At 43.4% G+C, this 17,440-nt stretch overlaps 1 protein-coding gene across 3 annotated transcripts in view; it reads left to right on the forward strand.

Moving 5' to 3' along the window:
- TEK (TEK receptor tyrosine kinase) overlaps nt 1-15,112 on the forward strand; it is a 52,075-nt gene extending 36,963 nt beyond the window's left edge. For 2 of the 3 annotated variants that reach the window (XM_064140135.1, XM_064140133.1), the window contains 11 exons: nt 739-1,038; nt 1,517-1,674; nt 2,715-2,925; nt 3,908-4,018; nt 4,834-5,024; nt 5,431-5,544; nt 11,301-11,371; nt 12,000-12,040; nt 12,930-13,026; nt 13,659-13,758; nt 13,856-15,112. In XM_064140135.1, coding sequence (XP_063996205.1) covers nt 739-1,038; nt 1,517-1,674; nt 2,715-2,925; nt 3,908-4,018; nt 4,834-5,024; nt 5,431-5,544; nt 11,301-11,371; nt 12,000-12,040; nt 12,930-13,026; nt 13,659-13,758; nt 13,856-13,930 — 1,469 coding nt within the window. In that variant the 3' untranslated portion in view covers nt 13,931-15,112. The remainder of the gene's footprint in view (nt 1-738; nt 1,039-1,516; nt 1,675-2,714; nt 2,926-3,907; nt 4,019-4,833; nt 5,025-5,430; nt 5,545-11,300; nt 11,372-11,999; nt 12,041-12,929; nt 13,027-13,658; nt 13,759-13,855) is intronic. The other variant, XM_064140134.1, reaches the window with a different exon arrangement.
- The last annotated feature ends 2,328 nt before the right edge of the window (nt 15,113-17,440 follow it).

Raw genomic sequence — 17,440 nt, forward strand, 5'->3', positions numbered from 1 at the left:
GTCTGCCTAGTGGGTGATGGGCACATGGTAAAATAAAGAGAACCAGGAATAGGATGGTGATGCTGGTAAGCAGGGAGGCAGAGAGCGCAGAGAGAATGAAGCAGGAAATCTCCCTGCTTTTATGGATCTTTAAACAGGAAGGGGGAGTGGGTTAACCATCATCTGGTAGTGGTCAGACCCACCCCTGGGGAGGGGTCAAGACCACCTAGGGTCAGGTTCAAGGTCACTCCCCCTGGAGGGTTAACCCTGTACACTTTAGCAGTCATGGGTGTGTCCATGTGCTTAGCACTTACCTCTGCTGGTGGTATTCTGATGAAAGTTGTGCAAACGTTGTCATCCATTTCCTTCTTTCAAATGCCTGTATTCTCCCTAGACAGTGAAAGCTTAGGACCTGGGAATCACATGAGACTGGTGGCTCAGTGTAGAAGGAAATCCACCTTTTCTGCATTACTCTTGAAGCAGTCATGTTGCCCTTGCATAGAGCTCAGATAATTTGTGTCTTCATCCAAGGACAGGGCACACTGAATGCCACTCCAGCCTGTGATTGAAATACCAAGTACTGCAATAAGGGTGACAGCATATCAATGTCATAAAACTACTGTGTTCGCTTAGCATAGCTCATTAGCAAAATTCTGCTTCTGTTTAGCACAGCGAAAGCACCAAGGGAAGTGTTTGGCTCACTGTGACAAAGAGGTGGATGCACTTTCCAATCCCTTGTGTGTGTTTGTTTGTTCTCAGGAATCCCTCCTGCACCATACAACATCAGGTTTTCTAACACCACTGACACATCTTCGGTCATCTCTTGGACAACTGCTGAGGGTCACTCCATCTCCTCCATCATCATCAGCTACAAAATATATGGCAAGGCTGAGTACAACCACATTGATATTATCATCAAGAACACCAGTATCACTCAATACCATCTCAAGGGCCTTGAGCCTAACACTGTGTACCAGGTTCAGATCAATGCCCAGAACAACATTGGCTTGAGCAATCCAAACACATCATTTGAACTGAAGACTCTTCCAGAAACTAAAGGTTGGTTATTCCAGAACATTGAACTTGCACAGACCTCGCCCACTTGGACAAACTAGTTAGCTAAGGAAAAGTCACAGGATTTTTTTTCTTAACATTACTTTTTTTTTTTGCTCTTAATTTTGATACACATCACCAAAATTTGATCCTCATTTCACTGCAGAGCATTGGTGAAGTTACAGTGTGCAATTTTTGTGTGTATCCATTAGAAAATGCCCAATGGCTTACAAATTGAAGGAGCTGCATGCAACAGGACAATAAGGTCACTGAATGTGACCTCAGTTGTGCTCTATCTGAATTCACCAGGACCTTCACGTGCTTATACCTCTGAAAATCAGAGCATCCAATCTTCTTGACACTTCTGGAAAACAAGGGGTTTATCTCTGTGTCTTCGTACAGCTTCCAAGACAGGAGTATTTAGCTATAGGTTGTCAGAAGAAGCTGGAAATAGTGATGAATTCTTTATGTGCTTCCTCAACAGCTGCCTATGAATCAAAAGGAGGCAAAATGCTGCTTATTGCTATCCTGGGCTCTGCAGGGATGACATGCGTAACAATTCTCCTGGCCTTTCTCATCATGCTGCAGTTGAAGCGAGCCAACTTCCAGCGCCGAATGGCTCAGGCTTTCCAAAACGTGGTGGTGAGTTTCCTGTTTTCCTGTATCAGTGTGATCATGAATTTTGGCCCTACATTTTCCTGTTTGTTTGTGGGGGGTTTTGTTTGGTTTGTTTGTCTATTTTTTCTCAATTCCTGGGCCTTCCTAATTGCTGTCTTCTCCTCATGTGTCATTAGTACTGTTGTTGTCAAGTTTCTCTCCTAGTGACCTCAAAAGCTAAAGTAGTCACAGTTATAGCCTTTGAGGTAGAAAACTTGACTCGAAAACATTTATCCTTCCCCCTTTTGTACCTTGTCACACCTGTTCACTTGTACTGACCCAGGCCAAGTAGAGAGCTCTGCTCTCTGCCTCTATGAAGCTGCATCTGATTTTTGAAAACAACCATTTTTTTTTTAATGTTGCTTCTGAGGTCCAGTGGCTGCTCCATCATGATTTTTCAGCTTGGAGACAGAACACCAGGGATTAATCAATGGCAACAGCATAGTTCTTGCTGTGAGGAAATCAGTGAAGGTTGTAACATCATGTAGTAATCTCCCTCTCTCACCAAGTATTTGTATCCTGTACTCTGCTTTCCAGGGCTGTTCTCTCATTTCAGAGGGGAATGCATGAAGCAGAATGAAGCTGAGGAACGGGCTCCTCCCTATGGATCTTCATAAGTTGTTTCATAGACAGGAAGCCAGAAAGTTGCTTGGCTCCCAGGCCACACAGAACAGCTCCCATTCCTTGCCCAGAGACCTTTCTGAAAGAAGTATTTCATAGCAACGTTTAAGTGGAGATGTCTCCTCTTTCTTGTTTCCTTGCTTCCTGTTGCCTCAGTCTTCCCACTGAGGTTGACAAGCACAGGGTTTAGTGAAACCTAATATAAGTCTCAAAACTGTGAGTTAAAATTGGTTGTGAGATCAGTTTCACCAAGTTAATTTTGCCCATCTCCTTCACATCAAGATGATTATAATAACTGTTCAGAAGGCCTAGAGTGAGCACACACATAATCAGGCCGTGTAACCAGAGCACTGCTCAGTGAAGTAGAAACCACAGTTAATGTCGTTTGCTTAACTCTGTTACAGAGGGAAGAGCCAGCTGTACAGTTTAACTCAGGTACTCTCACCCTGAGCAGGAAAGCCAAAAACAGTCCAGATCCCACTATTTATCCAGTTCTTGAGTGGAATGACATAAAATTTCAAGATGTGATTGGGGAAGGTAACTTTGGGCAAGTCCTGAAAGCACGCATTAAGAAAGATGGCTTACGCATGGACGCTGCGATTAAAAGGATGAAAGGTAGTAAAGATCAGAGACTCTGAGAATAAACACTTCTCCTGGTGATTTGCTCCAAGTGTTTTCTGTCATAACAAATGCTTAGTAGCCCTTTCCTAAAGCTGAAATAAATATTTGAAGTTGGTACTGAATCAGCTGTCATTAGGCCAAGAATTGTGCTCTGACAAAAACTGTGTTTCTGCTTGGTCAGGTTGGTTTATATCTCTGTTTAACTGTTAATATCATTAACTGTCATGTATTTTCTTGACTCACAAGCCAGTATAAACTTCGTGTGTCAGTTCACCTGCAAAGTGAGAGCCATTAAAAGGTGCATCTAATAGACAGAGAGGAGCACAGGGCTAGCCCTGGTGCATACAATTTGTTCATCTTGCTGTACTTGACCCATCCAGAGATAGATGATATCTATGCATCTGTACCTACACTGAGGATCACTCATTTTCTTTGTGTTCATTTGGCACAATTGTCACATTCCAGACACAAGATACTACAAGAACATACCTATTTCCATGCAATTCACTAAATTGTTACCTAGAAGAGTTGGGAGTCACTTTGAAGTATGATGTTCATTTTTAAAAGAGACAAGGTCTGCAAGTAGGCAGAAATAATCATGAGCACAGACATGGAAAGATTTTTTAGGCAGCTAGTTGTCATACTGCATTTTACACTCAAATAATGAGAGACATGATGTATAGCATCCTTGCTTTCTCTGCAAAGGGCTGCTACAGGCATTAGGTACTCCCTTCCTTTTGATTAAAAAAAAATCCAGATTTTTTCTGTAACTGCATCTGAGAGATTTCCTTTTTCTACTGGTGGTGAAGCAGTGCTGCCCCAGGCAGAATAGAGTCCTAAAAATGAAGAACTATATATGATCACAAATTCAATTCAAAGGAAAACTTAAGTGCATGCTAATTTGATTTCCAGAACTATATATGATCACAAATTCAATTCAAAGGAAAACTTAAGTGCATGCTAATTTGATTTCCAGAATATGCCTCGAAAGATGATCACAGAGACTTTGCTGGAGAACTTGAAGTTCTGTGTAAACTTGGTCATCATCCCAACATCATAAACCTTTTGGGAGCATGTGAACATCGGGGTAAGACACTCTTGAACACATGTACTTCAAAAATCAGTTTAAAATAAAACAGCAGCCAGAAGAGCCCATACAGTCCATAGAAACGTTAGCACATAAATAGCTCTTTCTGCAATGTTTGATAAAAAGCAAGATAAATTTAGGTTTAGCTCCACATTAATCCTTTAGAAACTGTGCTCTATGTTATGCTCTGCACTTAGGCATTATTCTGCTGTTTTATGTTTATTTCTTTTTCGCTCAAAGCACCATAACTGTCCAAATACTACTAATGATGTTACAACTTTATGACTAATGTCTCAATTGCAAATAGAAGCTCCCCAGAGAATTCAAGAGAGTCCAGGAGGATGGACTTCTCCAAGAGGCTGGACGGAACATGAGATCTCTTGGTCTCATTCTGTTAGTCTCCAAAATTCCTACATAATCTGAAGCACAGCTTGTTCTTCCCTCTCTTGCTTCTTTTGCCCTTTTCTCTCATTCTGGCCTTGCCTGCTTGTCCTGCTCACCTGTTTGGGTTATGGTAAGAGCAGTGGTGGAGGCTACAGAGTGATAATATTTTGTTAGCTGGCAACAGCCTCTGGGCTTTATCCAGGGGGCTGTCCAGAGGGGTCTAGGTTATCATTGGGTTATATGTGTATATGTTTATTACCTTTTCTATTTAATTTACTTTTGTAGATAATAATATCATCTAACTTCCAAATTCCATGCAAGTGTTGTTATTTACTCCTTCTGGGGATAAATCTCAAATTCTGTGTGTGCAGAAACACCACAAATAACCACCTCTTCCTTCATGATATGCTTACTAGCTGATGTTGTTTTAGGATATCTTTACCTTGCTATTGAATATGCCCCACATGGGAATTTACTGGACTTCCTTCGGAAAAGCAGAGTGCTTGAGACAGACCCAGCATTTGCTATTGCCAACAGCACTGCATCTACACTTTCCTCTCAGCAGCTTCTGCATTTTGCAGCAGATGTTGCTAGAGGCATGGACTACTTAAGCCAGAAACAGGTCAGTCTTCAACTGTCTACCCACTGAAGGCATAGTAATTCACTTTCAGGGACTATACTTTTTACTGAAGCCAAAATAATGTTCTAATTTTGGCTTCTATAGCACCCACTGGATGAGTTGGTTGTGTTCACTCAGCCCTGTCAAATACTAGGTTACCAGGAATCAATCAAAACTTACAAGTGACATGGCAACTAAATGTTTTCATCTTCATATAAAGTTTAAAATGTTCTTGGTAGTGACACATTAAGCTGTTTTTTCAGGGGGTGTGTGTTGTTCTTATACTGAGCATCTTCAATTTTCAATGTAGCACTAAGCCAATACTTGTAGATCTCATTTGTACTGTGGTTATTATTATTGTTGTTGTTGCTATTATTGAATTTTGGGTTTAAATTTTTTCTTCTTTTAGTTTATTCATCGAGACTTGGCAGCAAGAAACATCTTGGTTGGGGAAAATTATGTTGCAAAAATAGCTGACTTTGGCTTATCAAGAGGTCAAGAAGTTTATGTTAAGAAGACCATGGTAAGGGTCAAAACAAGTTAACATAGTCTGTTTTCCTTCATGTCTTGCTTTCTGCGTTCTTACTTTGTGTTTTCACATGAACAAAGATGCAGACTAATGGGTACTACACAGATGTAAGATGTTAAATAGTTGAATACTGTACCCAGCTATAATTTCTCCATCGTAAAAAGGAAATAGAACTTTTGGAGGAAGTAAAAGGAGGTCCACAAAAATGCCTGGAGCGCCTCTGCTATGAGGACAGGCTGAGAGAGCTTCGATTGTTCAGCCTGGAGAAAAGATGACTCTGGCAAGAGCTAATAACTGCCTTCCAATACCTGAAGTGATCCTGCAGGAAGGCTGGAGAGAGACTTCATAAGGGTGTCTAGCAATAAGACAAGGGGAAATTATTTGAAGCTGAGGTAGAGTAGGTTTAGCCTGGATTTTAGGACAAAGTTCTTCAGTACAAAGGCGGTGAGACTCTGGAATAGGCTGTCCAGGGAGGTCATGAATCCCCCCTCTTTGGAGGTGCTCAAGGCCAGGTGGCATATCTGAATCCTTTCCAACCTAAGCTACTCTGTGACTCTGTCGTTAAGATACATAAACATTCCATAGAGTTTATTAATGTGCATACTTCCAAATCAGTTATACATCGTGTTTCTAACAATGTGACTGAAGATTGCCACCAAGGGCAGCTGCTTTGGAACCAGTCCAGCCAGCAGCAGAGACGTAGATCCTGGCGCACAGGGGTTTCCTGAAAGTTTCCCTTTGTAGAGCAGCAGAGAGGCTTATCAGGAACCAGCAGCTCTGGCAGGACAGGCTGATGAAGCGTGGGCATTGCCAGGGCAAAGGCAACCCCCTCACACCTTTAAAAAGAGACCCTCATGGAGTGCAGCAACCTTGTCACTGGTCAGAGAGAGAACTGGCAGGGTGCGCGATGTCAGCCAGGGTGCGGCACAGCTGGCGTGGATTGCATTAACTGCTGTTCATGCAGAAAGGCATGCAAGAAAGGCGCTGAAGCTCAGCCAGGGAGTGATGGTATCCTCTAGCCCTGCAGCCACCAGGTCTGACGCAGCTTTACAGACAGACGTCTGATATCAGGCTGCACTGTGTGCCCCACTCTCACACCGCTGCTGGATGGGAGCAGTGAGCACGCCTGTGGGGGGAGGTGTGCTCAGGTAGAGGAGCTCCTGCACTTAGTTACGGAGGTCCGAGAAGAGGTAAGTAGGTTGAGATCCATTAGGGAATGAGAGAGAGAGAGAGAGAGAGAGAGAGACAGAGACAGAGACAGAGACAGAGACAGAGAGAGAGAGACAGAGAGAGAGAGACAGAGAGAGACAGAGAGACAGAGAGAGAGAGAGAGAGAGAGAGAGAGAGACTGACTCTTGGAGCCACATCCTGCCCTCCCTGAGATGAACTCAGCAGGCAGATGGAGTTCACAGTACAGAGAGCTCCCTGTCCTCTCTCTGCCTGACCAGATGTGGTGACTTAGAAGGCAGTGAGCAGATGAAATACCCTTTAGGCATCTGGGAGAAGTCTCACTGGTCACTAGCCTTTCTTCTCATGGGGGACTTCAACTTCTCTGGTGCTTGCTGAAAATGTAACACAGAAGAGAGAAACAAGTCCCAGAGGTTCCTAGAGCGTGTGGAGAACTTCACCAACACAGCTGGTGAGGGAGTCAGCTAAAGAAAGTGCCCTGCTGAACCTGTTATTTGTGAACAGAGAAGGCCTTGTAGGTGATGTAATAGCTGGGGGCTGTCTTGGGCACAGCAATCGTGAAATGGTGGACTTCTCACTTGCTGAAGAAGTAAAGGTGGGGAGAGGGGGCCAGCAGAACTTCCACCTTGGACTTCCATTGGGCAGACTTCGACCTGTTTTGGAGACCAGTGGACAGAGTCCCTTGGCAGGCAGTCCTGAAGGACCAAGGAGTCCAGGAAGGCTGGACATTCTTCAAGAGGGAAGTCTTAAAGGTGCAGGAACAGGCCATCTTTGTGTGCCCAAAGACAGAAGGGAAGATTGGCCTAGCTAAATAGAGAGGTTTGCAGCTTGGGGAGAAAAGGAGAGTCTGTGGTCATTGGAAGAAGGGGCAAGGCATGCAGGAGAACTACAGTGTTGTCAGAGACTGTGCATGGAGAAAAGTAGAAGGGCCAAAGCCCTTCTGGAGTTTAATTGGTTGTCAACTGTTAAAGAGAACAGGAAATGCTTCTACAATACATCAGCAACAAAAGGACTAAGGGGAGCCTCTGTCCACTGGTAGATGCAGAGTGGAACAGAGTGGTCAAAGATGAAGAAAAAGATGAAGTATTCAATATCTTCTTTCCTCAGTTGAGCAGAAAAAAGTTCCCATAATCCACAAGGAGATAGTTAGTGACCTGCTACACCACTTAGACATACACAGTTCTATGGGGCTGGATGACAGACATGCAGCAGTACAGAGGGAGCTGGTGAAAGTGTTCAACAAGCCACTTTCCACCCTTTACCAGCAGTCCTGGCTATCTGGGGAGGTCCAGCTGACTGAAGACCAGCAAACATGACATCCATGTACAAGAAATGCTGGAAGGAGGATCCAGTGAACTATAGACCTGTCAGTTTGACCTCAGAGCCAGGGAGGGTCATGAAGCAGACCATCCTGAGTGCCACTGTGCAGCATGTGCAGGACAGCCAGGTAATCAGGCCCAGTCAGCATGACATGATGAAGGGCAGGTACTGCTTGGTTAACTAGATCTCCTTCTGTGACAAGGTGTCTCACTTAGTAGATGAGTAAAAGAATGCAAATGTTGCTCATCTGCTCTTAGGCAAAGCCTTTGACATTGTCTTGCACAGCAGCCTCCTGGAGAGTCTGGCTGCTCAGGGATTAGATGGGTGGACACTTCACTGGCTGAAACTCTGACTGGATGGCCAGGCCCAATGAGTGGTGGTTATGTGGATATATAACTATCCATATAACCAATGAGTGGTGGTTAACTTCAGTTGGTGGCCAGTCATGAGCTTCCTAGGGTTCAGTAGTGGGGGCAGTTTTTTTTAATATCTTAATCAGTGATCTGGACAGAGGGAATTTGGTGTACCCTCAGTAAATTTGCAGATGATGGTAAGCCAGGAAGGAGTGTTCTTCTGCTGGAGGGTAGTAAGGCTCTGTGAAGGGACCAATGGGCCAGGCCAGCTGGGTGAGGTTTAACAAGGCCAAGTGCTGGGTCCCATGCTTGGGTCACAACAACTCCATGCAATGGTAAAGGGTTGAGGCAAAGGGGCTGAAAACATGCCATTCAAAGAAGGACCTGGGGTGCTGGTTGGCAGATGGCTGAACACAAGCCAGCAATGTGGTCAGGTGATCAAGAAGGCCATCCTGGCCTGGATCAGCAATAGTGTAGCTAGCAGAACCAAGGAAGTGATTGTCCCCCTGTACTCAGCACAGGTGAGACCACAGTTTGAGTATTGGGTTCAGTTTTGTGGCTCTCCCTACAAGAAAGGCATGGAGGTTCAGGCATGTGTCCAGAGAATGGCAAAGAAGCTGTTGAAGGGTCTAGAGAATAGGAGCAGCTGGGGGAACTGGGGTTGTTTAGTCCAGAGAAAAGGAGGCTGAGGGGAGACCTCATTCCTCTCTACAACTATCTGAAAGGAGATTGTAACAAAGTGGGGATCAGTTTCTTCTCCACAGTAAAAAGTGACAGGATGAGAAAAAATGGCCTCAAGTTGCATCAGGGGAGGTTTAGGTTGGATATTAGAAGAAACTTCTTCACTGACAGGGTTCTCAAACACTGGAACAGGTTCCTCAAGATGGTGTCAGAATTTCTATCCCAGGAGATGCAAAGATGTGAGGTTAAGGAACATGGTTTAACATCAGACTTGGTAGAGACAGGACTCAGTGATCTTAGTGATCTTTTCCAAATGAAATAATTCTGTGGTCCCATGGTTATTTACGAGAACAGGAATGGCAGTAAAATGTAGTAAAAATGTGTTATAAACTCCCCACATACTATACATATGACATATGAGAAGATGGGTGCTTGTGGGTGGATCAATACAGCTATAGAAATGGTATTTATGCAGCAGAACTTGTCCAAGTGAGGCAAGGCATCTAATTCATAGAATCATATAATCATAGAATCAACCAGGTTGGAAGAGACCTCCAAGATCATCCAGTCCAACCTAGCACCCAACCCTATCCAGTCAACTAGACCATGGCACTGAGTGCCTCAGCCAGGCTTTTCTTGAACACCACCAAGAATGGCAACTCCACCACCTCTCTGGGCAGCCCATTCCAATGCCAATCACTCTCCCTGTGAAGAACTTCCTCCTAAAATCCAGCCTATACCTCCCCCAGCACAACTTGAGACTGTGTCCCCTTGTTCTGTTGCTGGTTGCCTGGGAGAAGTGACCAACCCCCACCTGGCTACAATGCCCCTTCAGGTAGTTGTAGATAGCAATGAGGTCCCCCCAGAGCCTCCTCTTCTCCAGGCTAAACACCCCCAGCTCCCTCAGGGTTTGTGTGCCAGGCCCTTCACCAGCTTTGTCAACCTTCTCTGGACACCTTCCAGCACCTCAACATCTCTCTTGAATTGAAGGGCCCAGAACTGGACACAGCACTCAAGGTGTGGCCTGACCAGTGTTGAGTACAGGGGAAGAATAACCTCCTTTGTCCTACTGGCCACACTGTTCCTGAGCCAGGCCAGGATGCCATTGGCTCTCTTGGCCACCTGGGCACACTGCTGGCTCATCTTCAGCCTACTATCTACCAGTACCCCCAGGTCTCTCTCCTCTTGGCTGCTTTCCAGCCACTCTGTCCCCAGCCTGTAGTGCTGCTTGGGGTTACTGTGACCAAAGTGCAGAACCCTACACTTGGGCTTGTTCAGTCTCATCCCTTTGGCCTCTCCCCACCTATCCAGCCTGTCCAGGCCCCTCTGCAGGGCTCTCCTACCTTCCAACAGATCAACACCTGCTCCTAGCTTGGTGTCATCTGCAAACTTACTGATGCTGGACTCAATCCCCTCGTCCAGATCATCAATAAAGATATTGAACAGGACTGGGCCCAGCACTGATCCTTGGGGCACACCACTAGTGACAGCTGCCAACTGGATGTGGCACCATTCACCACCACTCTCTGGGCTCTGCCATCCAGCCAGTTCTTGATCCAGCACAGAGTGAATCTGCCCAAACCATGAGCTGCCAGCTTTACCAGGAGCTTCTCCTGGCAGACAGTGTCAAAGGCTTTGCTGAAGTCCAGGTAGACTACATCCACAGCCTTCCCCACATTCACCAGGCAGGTAACCTGATCATAAAAGGAGATCAGGTTGGTGAGACAGGACCTGCCCTTCCTAAACCCCTGCTGGCTGGGCCTGATCCCTTGGCCTTCTATTGAAGAAGGCCAAAGCTATCCAGGTGTTCACCAAAGGCACATCAGAAGCTGTGTGCTGAATAAACAGCTGTCCAGAGCTAATGTTTTGGAAGATGTGAAAGAGTAAGGTGTGTAATAAGCATCGGATAGTCACAGACATGGTGTAACATCAGGTGGCCAGGGTAACAGGACTGGTTAGAGACATCATCAGTCATCACTTAGGAGTTATTTCCATTTCTTCTAGATACATTTTCTATCAGCTCTAGTGTGAACTGTTCCTTTGGGAAATAAAGGCACATCTGCAAGAAAGAGATGTATGTACTTAATAAAGCTTACTCACACAAAGTGAGTTCTCGTTCAGGTAACACACAGAGCAGTTGCTGGGGTGTAAACTGCAGTATTGCATTCCAAACACCAGCAACACCAACTGTCATGACATCATTTCCAGGGACGGCTCCCAGTGCGATGGATGGCAATCGAGTCCCTGAACTACAGCGTTTACACCACAAACAGTGATGTGTAAGTATGTTCTCAGGTGGTCTTTCTACAAGAAGAAAATACTTTTCAATGTTGAGGACATTTTGACAGCTGAGACGAGAAATCCACTCTTAGCTGGAAAAAAAAACCCACTCGGTTGCTTGGTCAGCACGAGTGAGGAACAGCAGCAAAACCAAAACCCACTGCAAAATGGCTACATCATTAGTGTTTGAAGAAGTTTTGTGTTCCAAAGGTAATCGGATTTGGGCCACAACTTCAGCTACAATTCTTATTAGAAATCAGAAACCTGATCAACCTTTGAGACATCTCAAGGAGCTTCGCATTTTAGTCAGGAAACTGGAAGTGATATTGGCAAAGCAGCTCCATACCAGCAGTATTTGTTGAGGGCTTATAGCCTAGTGAAGGATTCTGGCTGATGCCCCCACAGTGAATTATTTTTTTTTTTTTGCTGAAGATCTCACTCCTGCTTTCCAATTCTCAAACCCTATCATTTACAAACCAAAATTTTAAAAGCAAAAAAAGGATCCAAAATAATTATAGAAGAATGAATCATTCTGTATTCTCAGAATACTAACAAAGCTACCTGGCATTGTAAAATATGAACTCTTGTTGTTTTCTTGTTGCACTCCCTAACATCCCTCTGTTGCAGGTGGTCATATGGTGTCTTATTATGGGAAATTGTTAGCTTAGGTAAGTACCTGAACTGAGTCCCACACAAATAAACCCCTCTGAGAACAGCCATCCCATTAAAATTCCATTGCTTTGCAACATCTGTCAGTGTTTTCATTGTACTGTGAAACCTGAGGCACAGCTAAACATGGAATCCAGATTATTAGCCATAACCCTCACCTGGTAGGTTTTGAGTTTGATTGGTGGCTTCTTTCCTCAGTCTTCTTGAGTTCTAGTCAAAGAACATTTTAATAACCTGAGGGGGAGGAGGGTTAACTCTCTCACTAAGTATTCTTGAATAAACTTTTTTAATATTAATCTTTTAATAAAAATTTAGAGTTCCTTTCTGCACACACCTCTTTGCACCTGGTCTGAAACCAGGGTCTGGTGGCCACCAGATGACTAATGACCAAGGTGGGAACAGCTTACATGAACTCTTGCTTTACAATTCACTCACAGCTCTCCTTACTAAATGTGTTTCCATTAGACATGGGTGTTCTGCCACACTGCAGTGTGCGAGCCAAGAGTCTAAGCAATCAAATATCTTCAAGAAGGGGCTGATCCAGCCTGACAGTGATAGCTGCATGGGTTCATGCCAGACCTTATGAATATTACATTAAAGAAGGTTTGACTTGCTTCTTGCCATGTTGTGAAGCCAGCTCAAGGACAATTGAATGCAGGCCCTCAGAGCTGTAGAGAAATTCAGGCCAGCCCCACAGTTCACTTTAATTCCCTTCAATACTGTGCATTAAGCAGTACAGAATAGTTAACAACAAAAACATAGCTGCAAAGTATTCCCTAACACTGGGGTAATTTACTAAATCAGCCATCTTTTCTAATTTCCACCAGGAAATTAAGCTTTCTTTCACTAAACTCCTCTTGTGTTCACAATGGTTAAATCCTGCTTTAGGTGGAACACCATATTGTGGAATGACATGTGCAGAACTCTATGAGAAACTGCCTCAAGGGTACCGACTAGAAAAGCCTCTCAACTGTGATGATGAAGTGTGAGTAACAAACACAGAACCAGAGTAACACAGTATCTGCTATAGGGAATATATGATGTCTACCAGAAACTAATACTTGCTTTTCCAGGAAAATATAATATAATCATATTATATAATATAGTCACATTATATAATATATAATATGATAATATAATATTCATTAAAGGGTATATAATGATATATTATATAAGTGTACATAATATATAATTATATGTAATTATATATTATATAGTTATACATAATATAAAATTATTTATATAATAATATATAATAAGATTTAAATGAAAGAGTATAAAAGTGGAAATAATTTCTTCAGTTCTTTAGTACTCAGCATACCCTTGCTTTTGCCCATGAACTCTTTCCCAAGCTCTATGCTCCAGGTCTCCAGTCTTTTACATAATGAGGTTGGCCTTCAGCTCACAGATAGCTTTTCAATTGTTGCAGACAAAAAAAAGTTAATGAATAGATAGATAAATAAATAAAATTCAGATAGCGACCAGCTGTGGAAAATACTAAGTCCAGCTATATATGGCCATTTTCCTTGGAAAAACAACGTGTGCACAATCTTCCTATAAAAGTGATTTTGTAGTTTTAACCTGAACCTAAGTACCCGAACTGTTTGATTTCCAAAGGTATGACCTGATGAGACAGTGCTGGAGAGAGAAACCATATGAGAGGCCTTCATTTGCTCAGATACTGGTGTCACTGAACAGGATGCTAGAGGAAAGGAAGGTAAGAATGAGCCTCTCAGAAAATAATAGGCCATGTCAGTATAGTTTGGGATTCTTGACGTAACACCTTGCTCCTCACACTGTTTGTTTCCTTCCAGACCTATGTGAACACAACCCTCTATGAGAAGTTTACTTACGCAGGCATTGATTGTTCCGCTGAAGAAGCTGCTTGAGATGGGAGAAACCTTCCTTCATCAGTGGTGTACTGAAGAAACCCCAAACTCAGCCTGCTGGAGCCAAAGCTGTGATGTGCTGTGTAGAACTGGGGATAGCTCTAACTGTGTATAATACAGTAATACTGTTTTACTACAGAGAGGAGTATATATATCACACAGTAACCTCTGCCTCCACAGGCTGGGCCCGTGTACAGACTGTTCAGAGCAGGAAAAGACACAAGTCATGAAATCTGCTGTTTCATACACAGGGCTTACTTTCTCTTTTTTTCTTAGTTATGTAGATAGATTGTATACACACATATAGTAATGCCTTAAGTGTCTCCATCTTAGATATTTTTGTTACTTTGCAAGAGCTACTGATAACAGTGATTGTCTCATAGCAGTAGTTCATAGACGTTGTATTGTGAGTCAAACAAAGATGCTAAGCTCAGTATAACGAGGAGAATCGCAAGCAGAAATCAATCCACTACACTCGCCAAGCATAATTATTAAGACTGTAAAAGTGACAATAGAAATGGTCTGTTAAAAAATTCTGCCAGCACTTGTAAGATACAAGGCATGCTACTACTCTTTCAATGTGCAGTGTAACAGCCAGAGTTTGCCTATATGCAAAAAATACATGTGGTTTGAAGTGTTTAATGCTGTCACAGGAAGCCATGCAGAAATTACCAGGAGGCACAGGACTGAGGAGCACACAACATGCTGTAAATCACACTTTTATATTTAGCTTATGTATACAAGAGGCTTGTTCAGTTTGTACTTCATTTAATGATTGCACTGCAGAAATTGTAATTGCTTCCCCTTACATGTAGGCAGGGCTCACTTAACTTTACTTGTTTTACTTCTTATGCAGTCTACAGTGTGGTACGGCCTCCTAAAATCACTACACTAAAGCACTTCAGGACAGTGACATTTGCTAGATGCATCTTCTAGTCCTTAGGTTAAACAGACAGAAGCAGGGCCTGGCATGAGCTTCTGATATTGTCAACCACGTGGGATTCTGCGGGCTTACCCTACTCAAACCTCACATATCAGCTGATCTCATGCTTTGCACTTTTGCCTCATTCCCCTCAACTGACCAGCTTGCCACTGACTGTAAGGCCATAGTGACCTTCTGGATTAGGTCACCCCTCCTCAAGATTTGGAGAATATGATAAAGAAAAAAAATTCCCTTTCTGACATTTAGTTTTTGGATTGGCCTGTTGTTTTTTGAGATGGGCTCCAACTAAGTATTACTCTATGCTCAGCTGTCACAAGAAGAGTATAGGCCAATGTTACTGGTACACACTAGATGAGCCTCATTAAAAGAGGATAAACCAACAAAAAAGGGTGGGGAGAGCACTTGTATGGCCTTGAGATAAGCAGAACTTGCACTGTAACTACAGATGCTACAATCAGAGCTTACAAAGAGTGCACAGGTTATCTGCACCTTGGAACAACTCCAAAACAGAGAAGAAATATTTTCTTAAGAGGACACTTGGCAAGGCACTTTTGAACATGGGCACTGCACTTTGCAGTCTAACTAGGCTCCGACAGGGCAGCGAGACGAACAAGAATGGAACTCCACAGGTGTTTTCTTGGCTGCCAGGCAAAGGTAGCTAACAGCTTCTGCTGGAAGTGCTCAACCTCATGTACAGACTTTTTCATGGATCCAAACCAGCAGAGTGTCTCACGCACCTTTAACAGACACAAGTGAATGTTCTGCTACTTGATGTTACCTCCTTCTTCGGCAAAATTTGACTGGGACGATATTGTCCCATAGGGAAAGAATCAGTGTTACCTGCCTGTTAACCCAGTAGGTCTTGATACTCTCTGCATTTTAAGTGATCAAGTCTCACTGCAAATTTAGCTGAAAGCCATTTAAATGTCCTTGTAAGTGCTCTTCTTATCTTCATTTGACACTGTGGAACGCATTCATTTTATACTCTGCTGTCATTATTTTTTACAAATAATTTTCTAATTTCCATTTTGCAAGATAAAGCTAAGGAAACAAAACCTCCAATACAGAGATGTCTCTATTCAGTCTACACATCACTAAAAGATCTACAAGATGTATCAGAGCCTTAGAGAGAGAAATTGTTGCTACACTTGCAATGTGCACTGGGCATGCCGGGTTTGGTAGCTAGATTTTACTGTCTATTACCCAGTGCTGGAAAGCTCAGTTTATGGTGGTAGGTTGCGCATGAAAGTTTTCAGCTTAATCATTAGCAGGTTCTGTGTTCTGCCTCCTACTGCATGAGACACAAGACTCTCCACTTGTCCTCTTTCCCAAATGTCTTCTATTTGTTTCATTGCTGTCAAGAGCATAGTGCTACCAGTACAAAGGCTTCCCAATGTTGCAAACACCTCACATCTTAGCAGTCTTTATAGACCTTCACCTGTTTACACCTGCCACCACCTGTGCATAAGCATATGCACCAGTATCACCAGCTATTCCCTGTTGTTTTTCGCTAGGGCAGCACTAGCCTTCCCTTACCCTCTCACATAGCTAGCAAGCTCATATTATAAGTTTTGGGTTGGGTAGGAAGCAGTTCAGACAAGTGAGGATGGCCACACTTTGAAGAGTACGTGTCACAGAACGGCAGGTAGCTATTTACAGTCAAGTGTTACTATGTTTAAAAAGAAGGTGGCAGACATCAATCAGAGAAAGTGGAGCCTTTTGGATCAAAAAGACAGAAGCAAACTCTCCACATAGCTTCTCCCCCCAAGCCTTCTCCTTCACTATCCTCAACTTCCATTTAGTGCAAGAGCTTTTATAGTTGAACAGTATGAATGCAGAAGAAACAGATAGTTCTTAAGCCCAAAGAAAAATCGAGATCTGCAGAAGTACATTGTACCTGTCAGAAAAGATAACAAATCATCTGAGACATCACTGGGTACAATAATGCAGGGTTCATTAGATACTCATTGTGAGGGAAGGGGTAAGAAAAACTCCAAACGAGCACCTTTGCTCTCATTAGACTGGCCAAGAAGTAAAGTGTAGCACTTGGAGAGGTCTGAATTCAGCTAATTCAAAAAGATTGCCGCTCTTCTCCCATACTACAGTAACCTGGCAGGAAACACATTTCTGGTCTGAAGTGCTGGGACTATTTCTTACTTCCCTGTAGACAGAGCCTGCCTGACAACTTTAAAGTCAAACAGCCCCTTTTCACTACCCAAAATATAACAGGCACTCGCTGAAAATAGAATACAAAATGTTGACATTTTGTGCATCTCTGCGGATGCAAAAATATCTGAGAGGAGGAAGTAAGGCGGTGGAAGTAGCCTCTCTCAAGTAGCCTCATTCCAGCAGCAGTGTCTAGATGAGAAGCAGTGAACATAAACAGAAATATAGTCCGTTCCAATCTCAAATGAGGGTGGCCAAGTCATGGTAAAGGTTGCCCAGTGAGGCTGCAGAGCCAGCCTTCAGAAACAGTTGAAATATTCACTGGACACTGCATGGCACTATTTGATCTTCCAGATGACTTCCAATTCCATCTACACTGTGATTGTGTGCACTCTGCAAGG

Source organism: Pogoniulus pusillus, chromosome Z, assembly GCF_015220805.1.
Source record: "Pogoniulus pusillus isolate bPogPus1 chromosome Z, bPogPus1.pri, whole genome shotgun sequence".
NCBI classification, from domain to species: Eukaryota; Metazoa; Chordata; class Aves; order Piciformes; family Lybiidae; genus Pogoniulus; species Pogoniulus pusillus.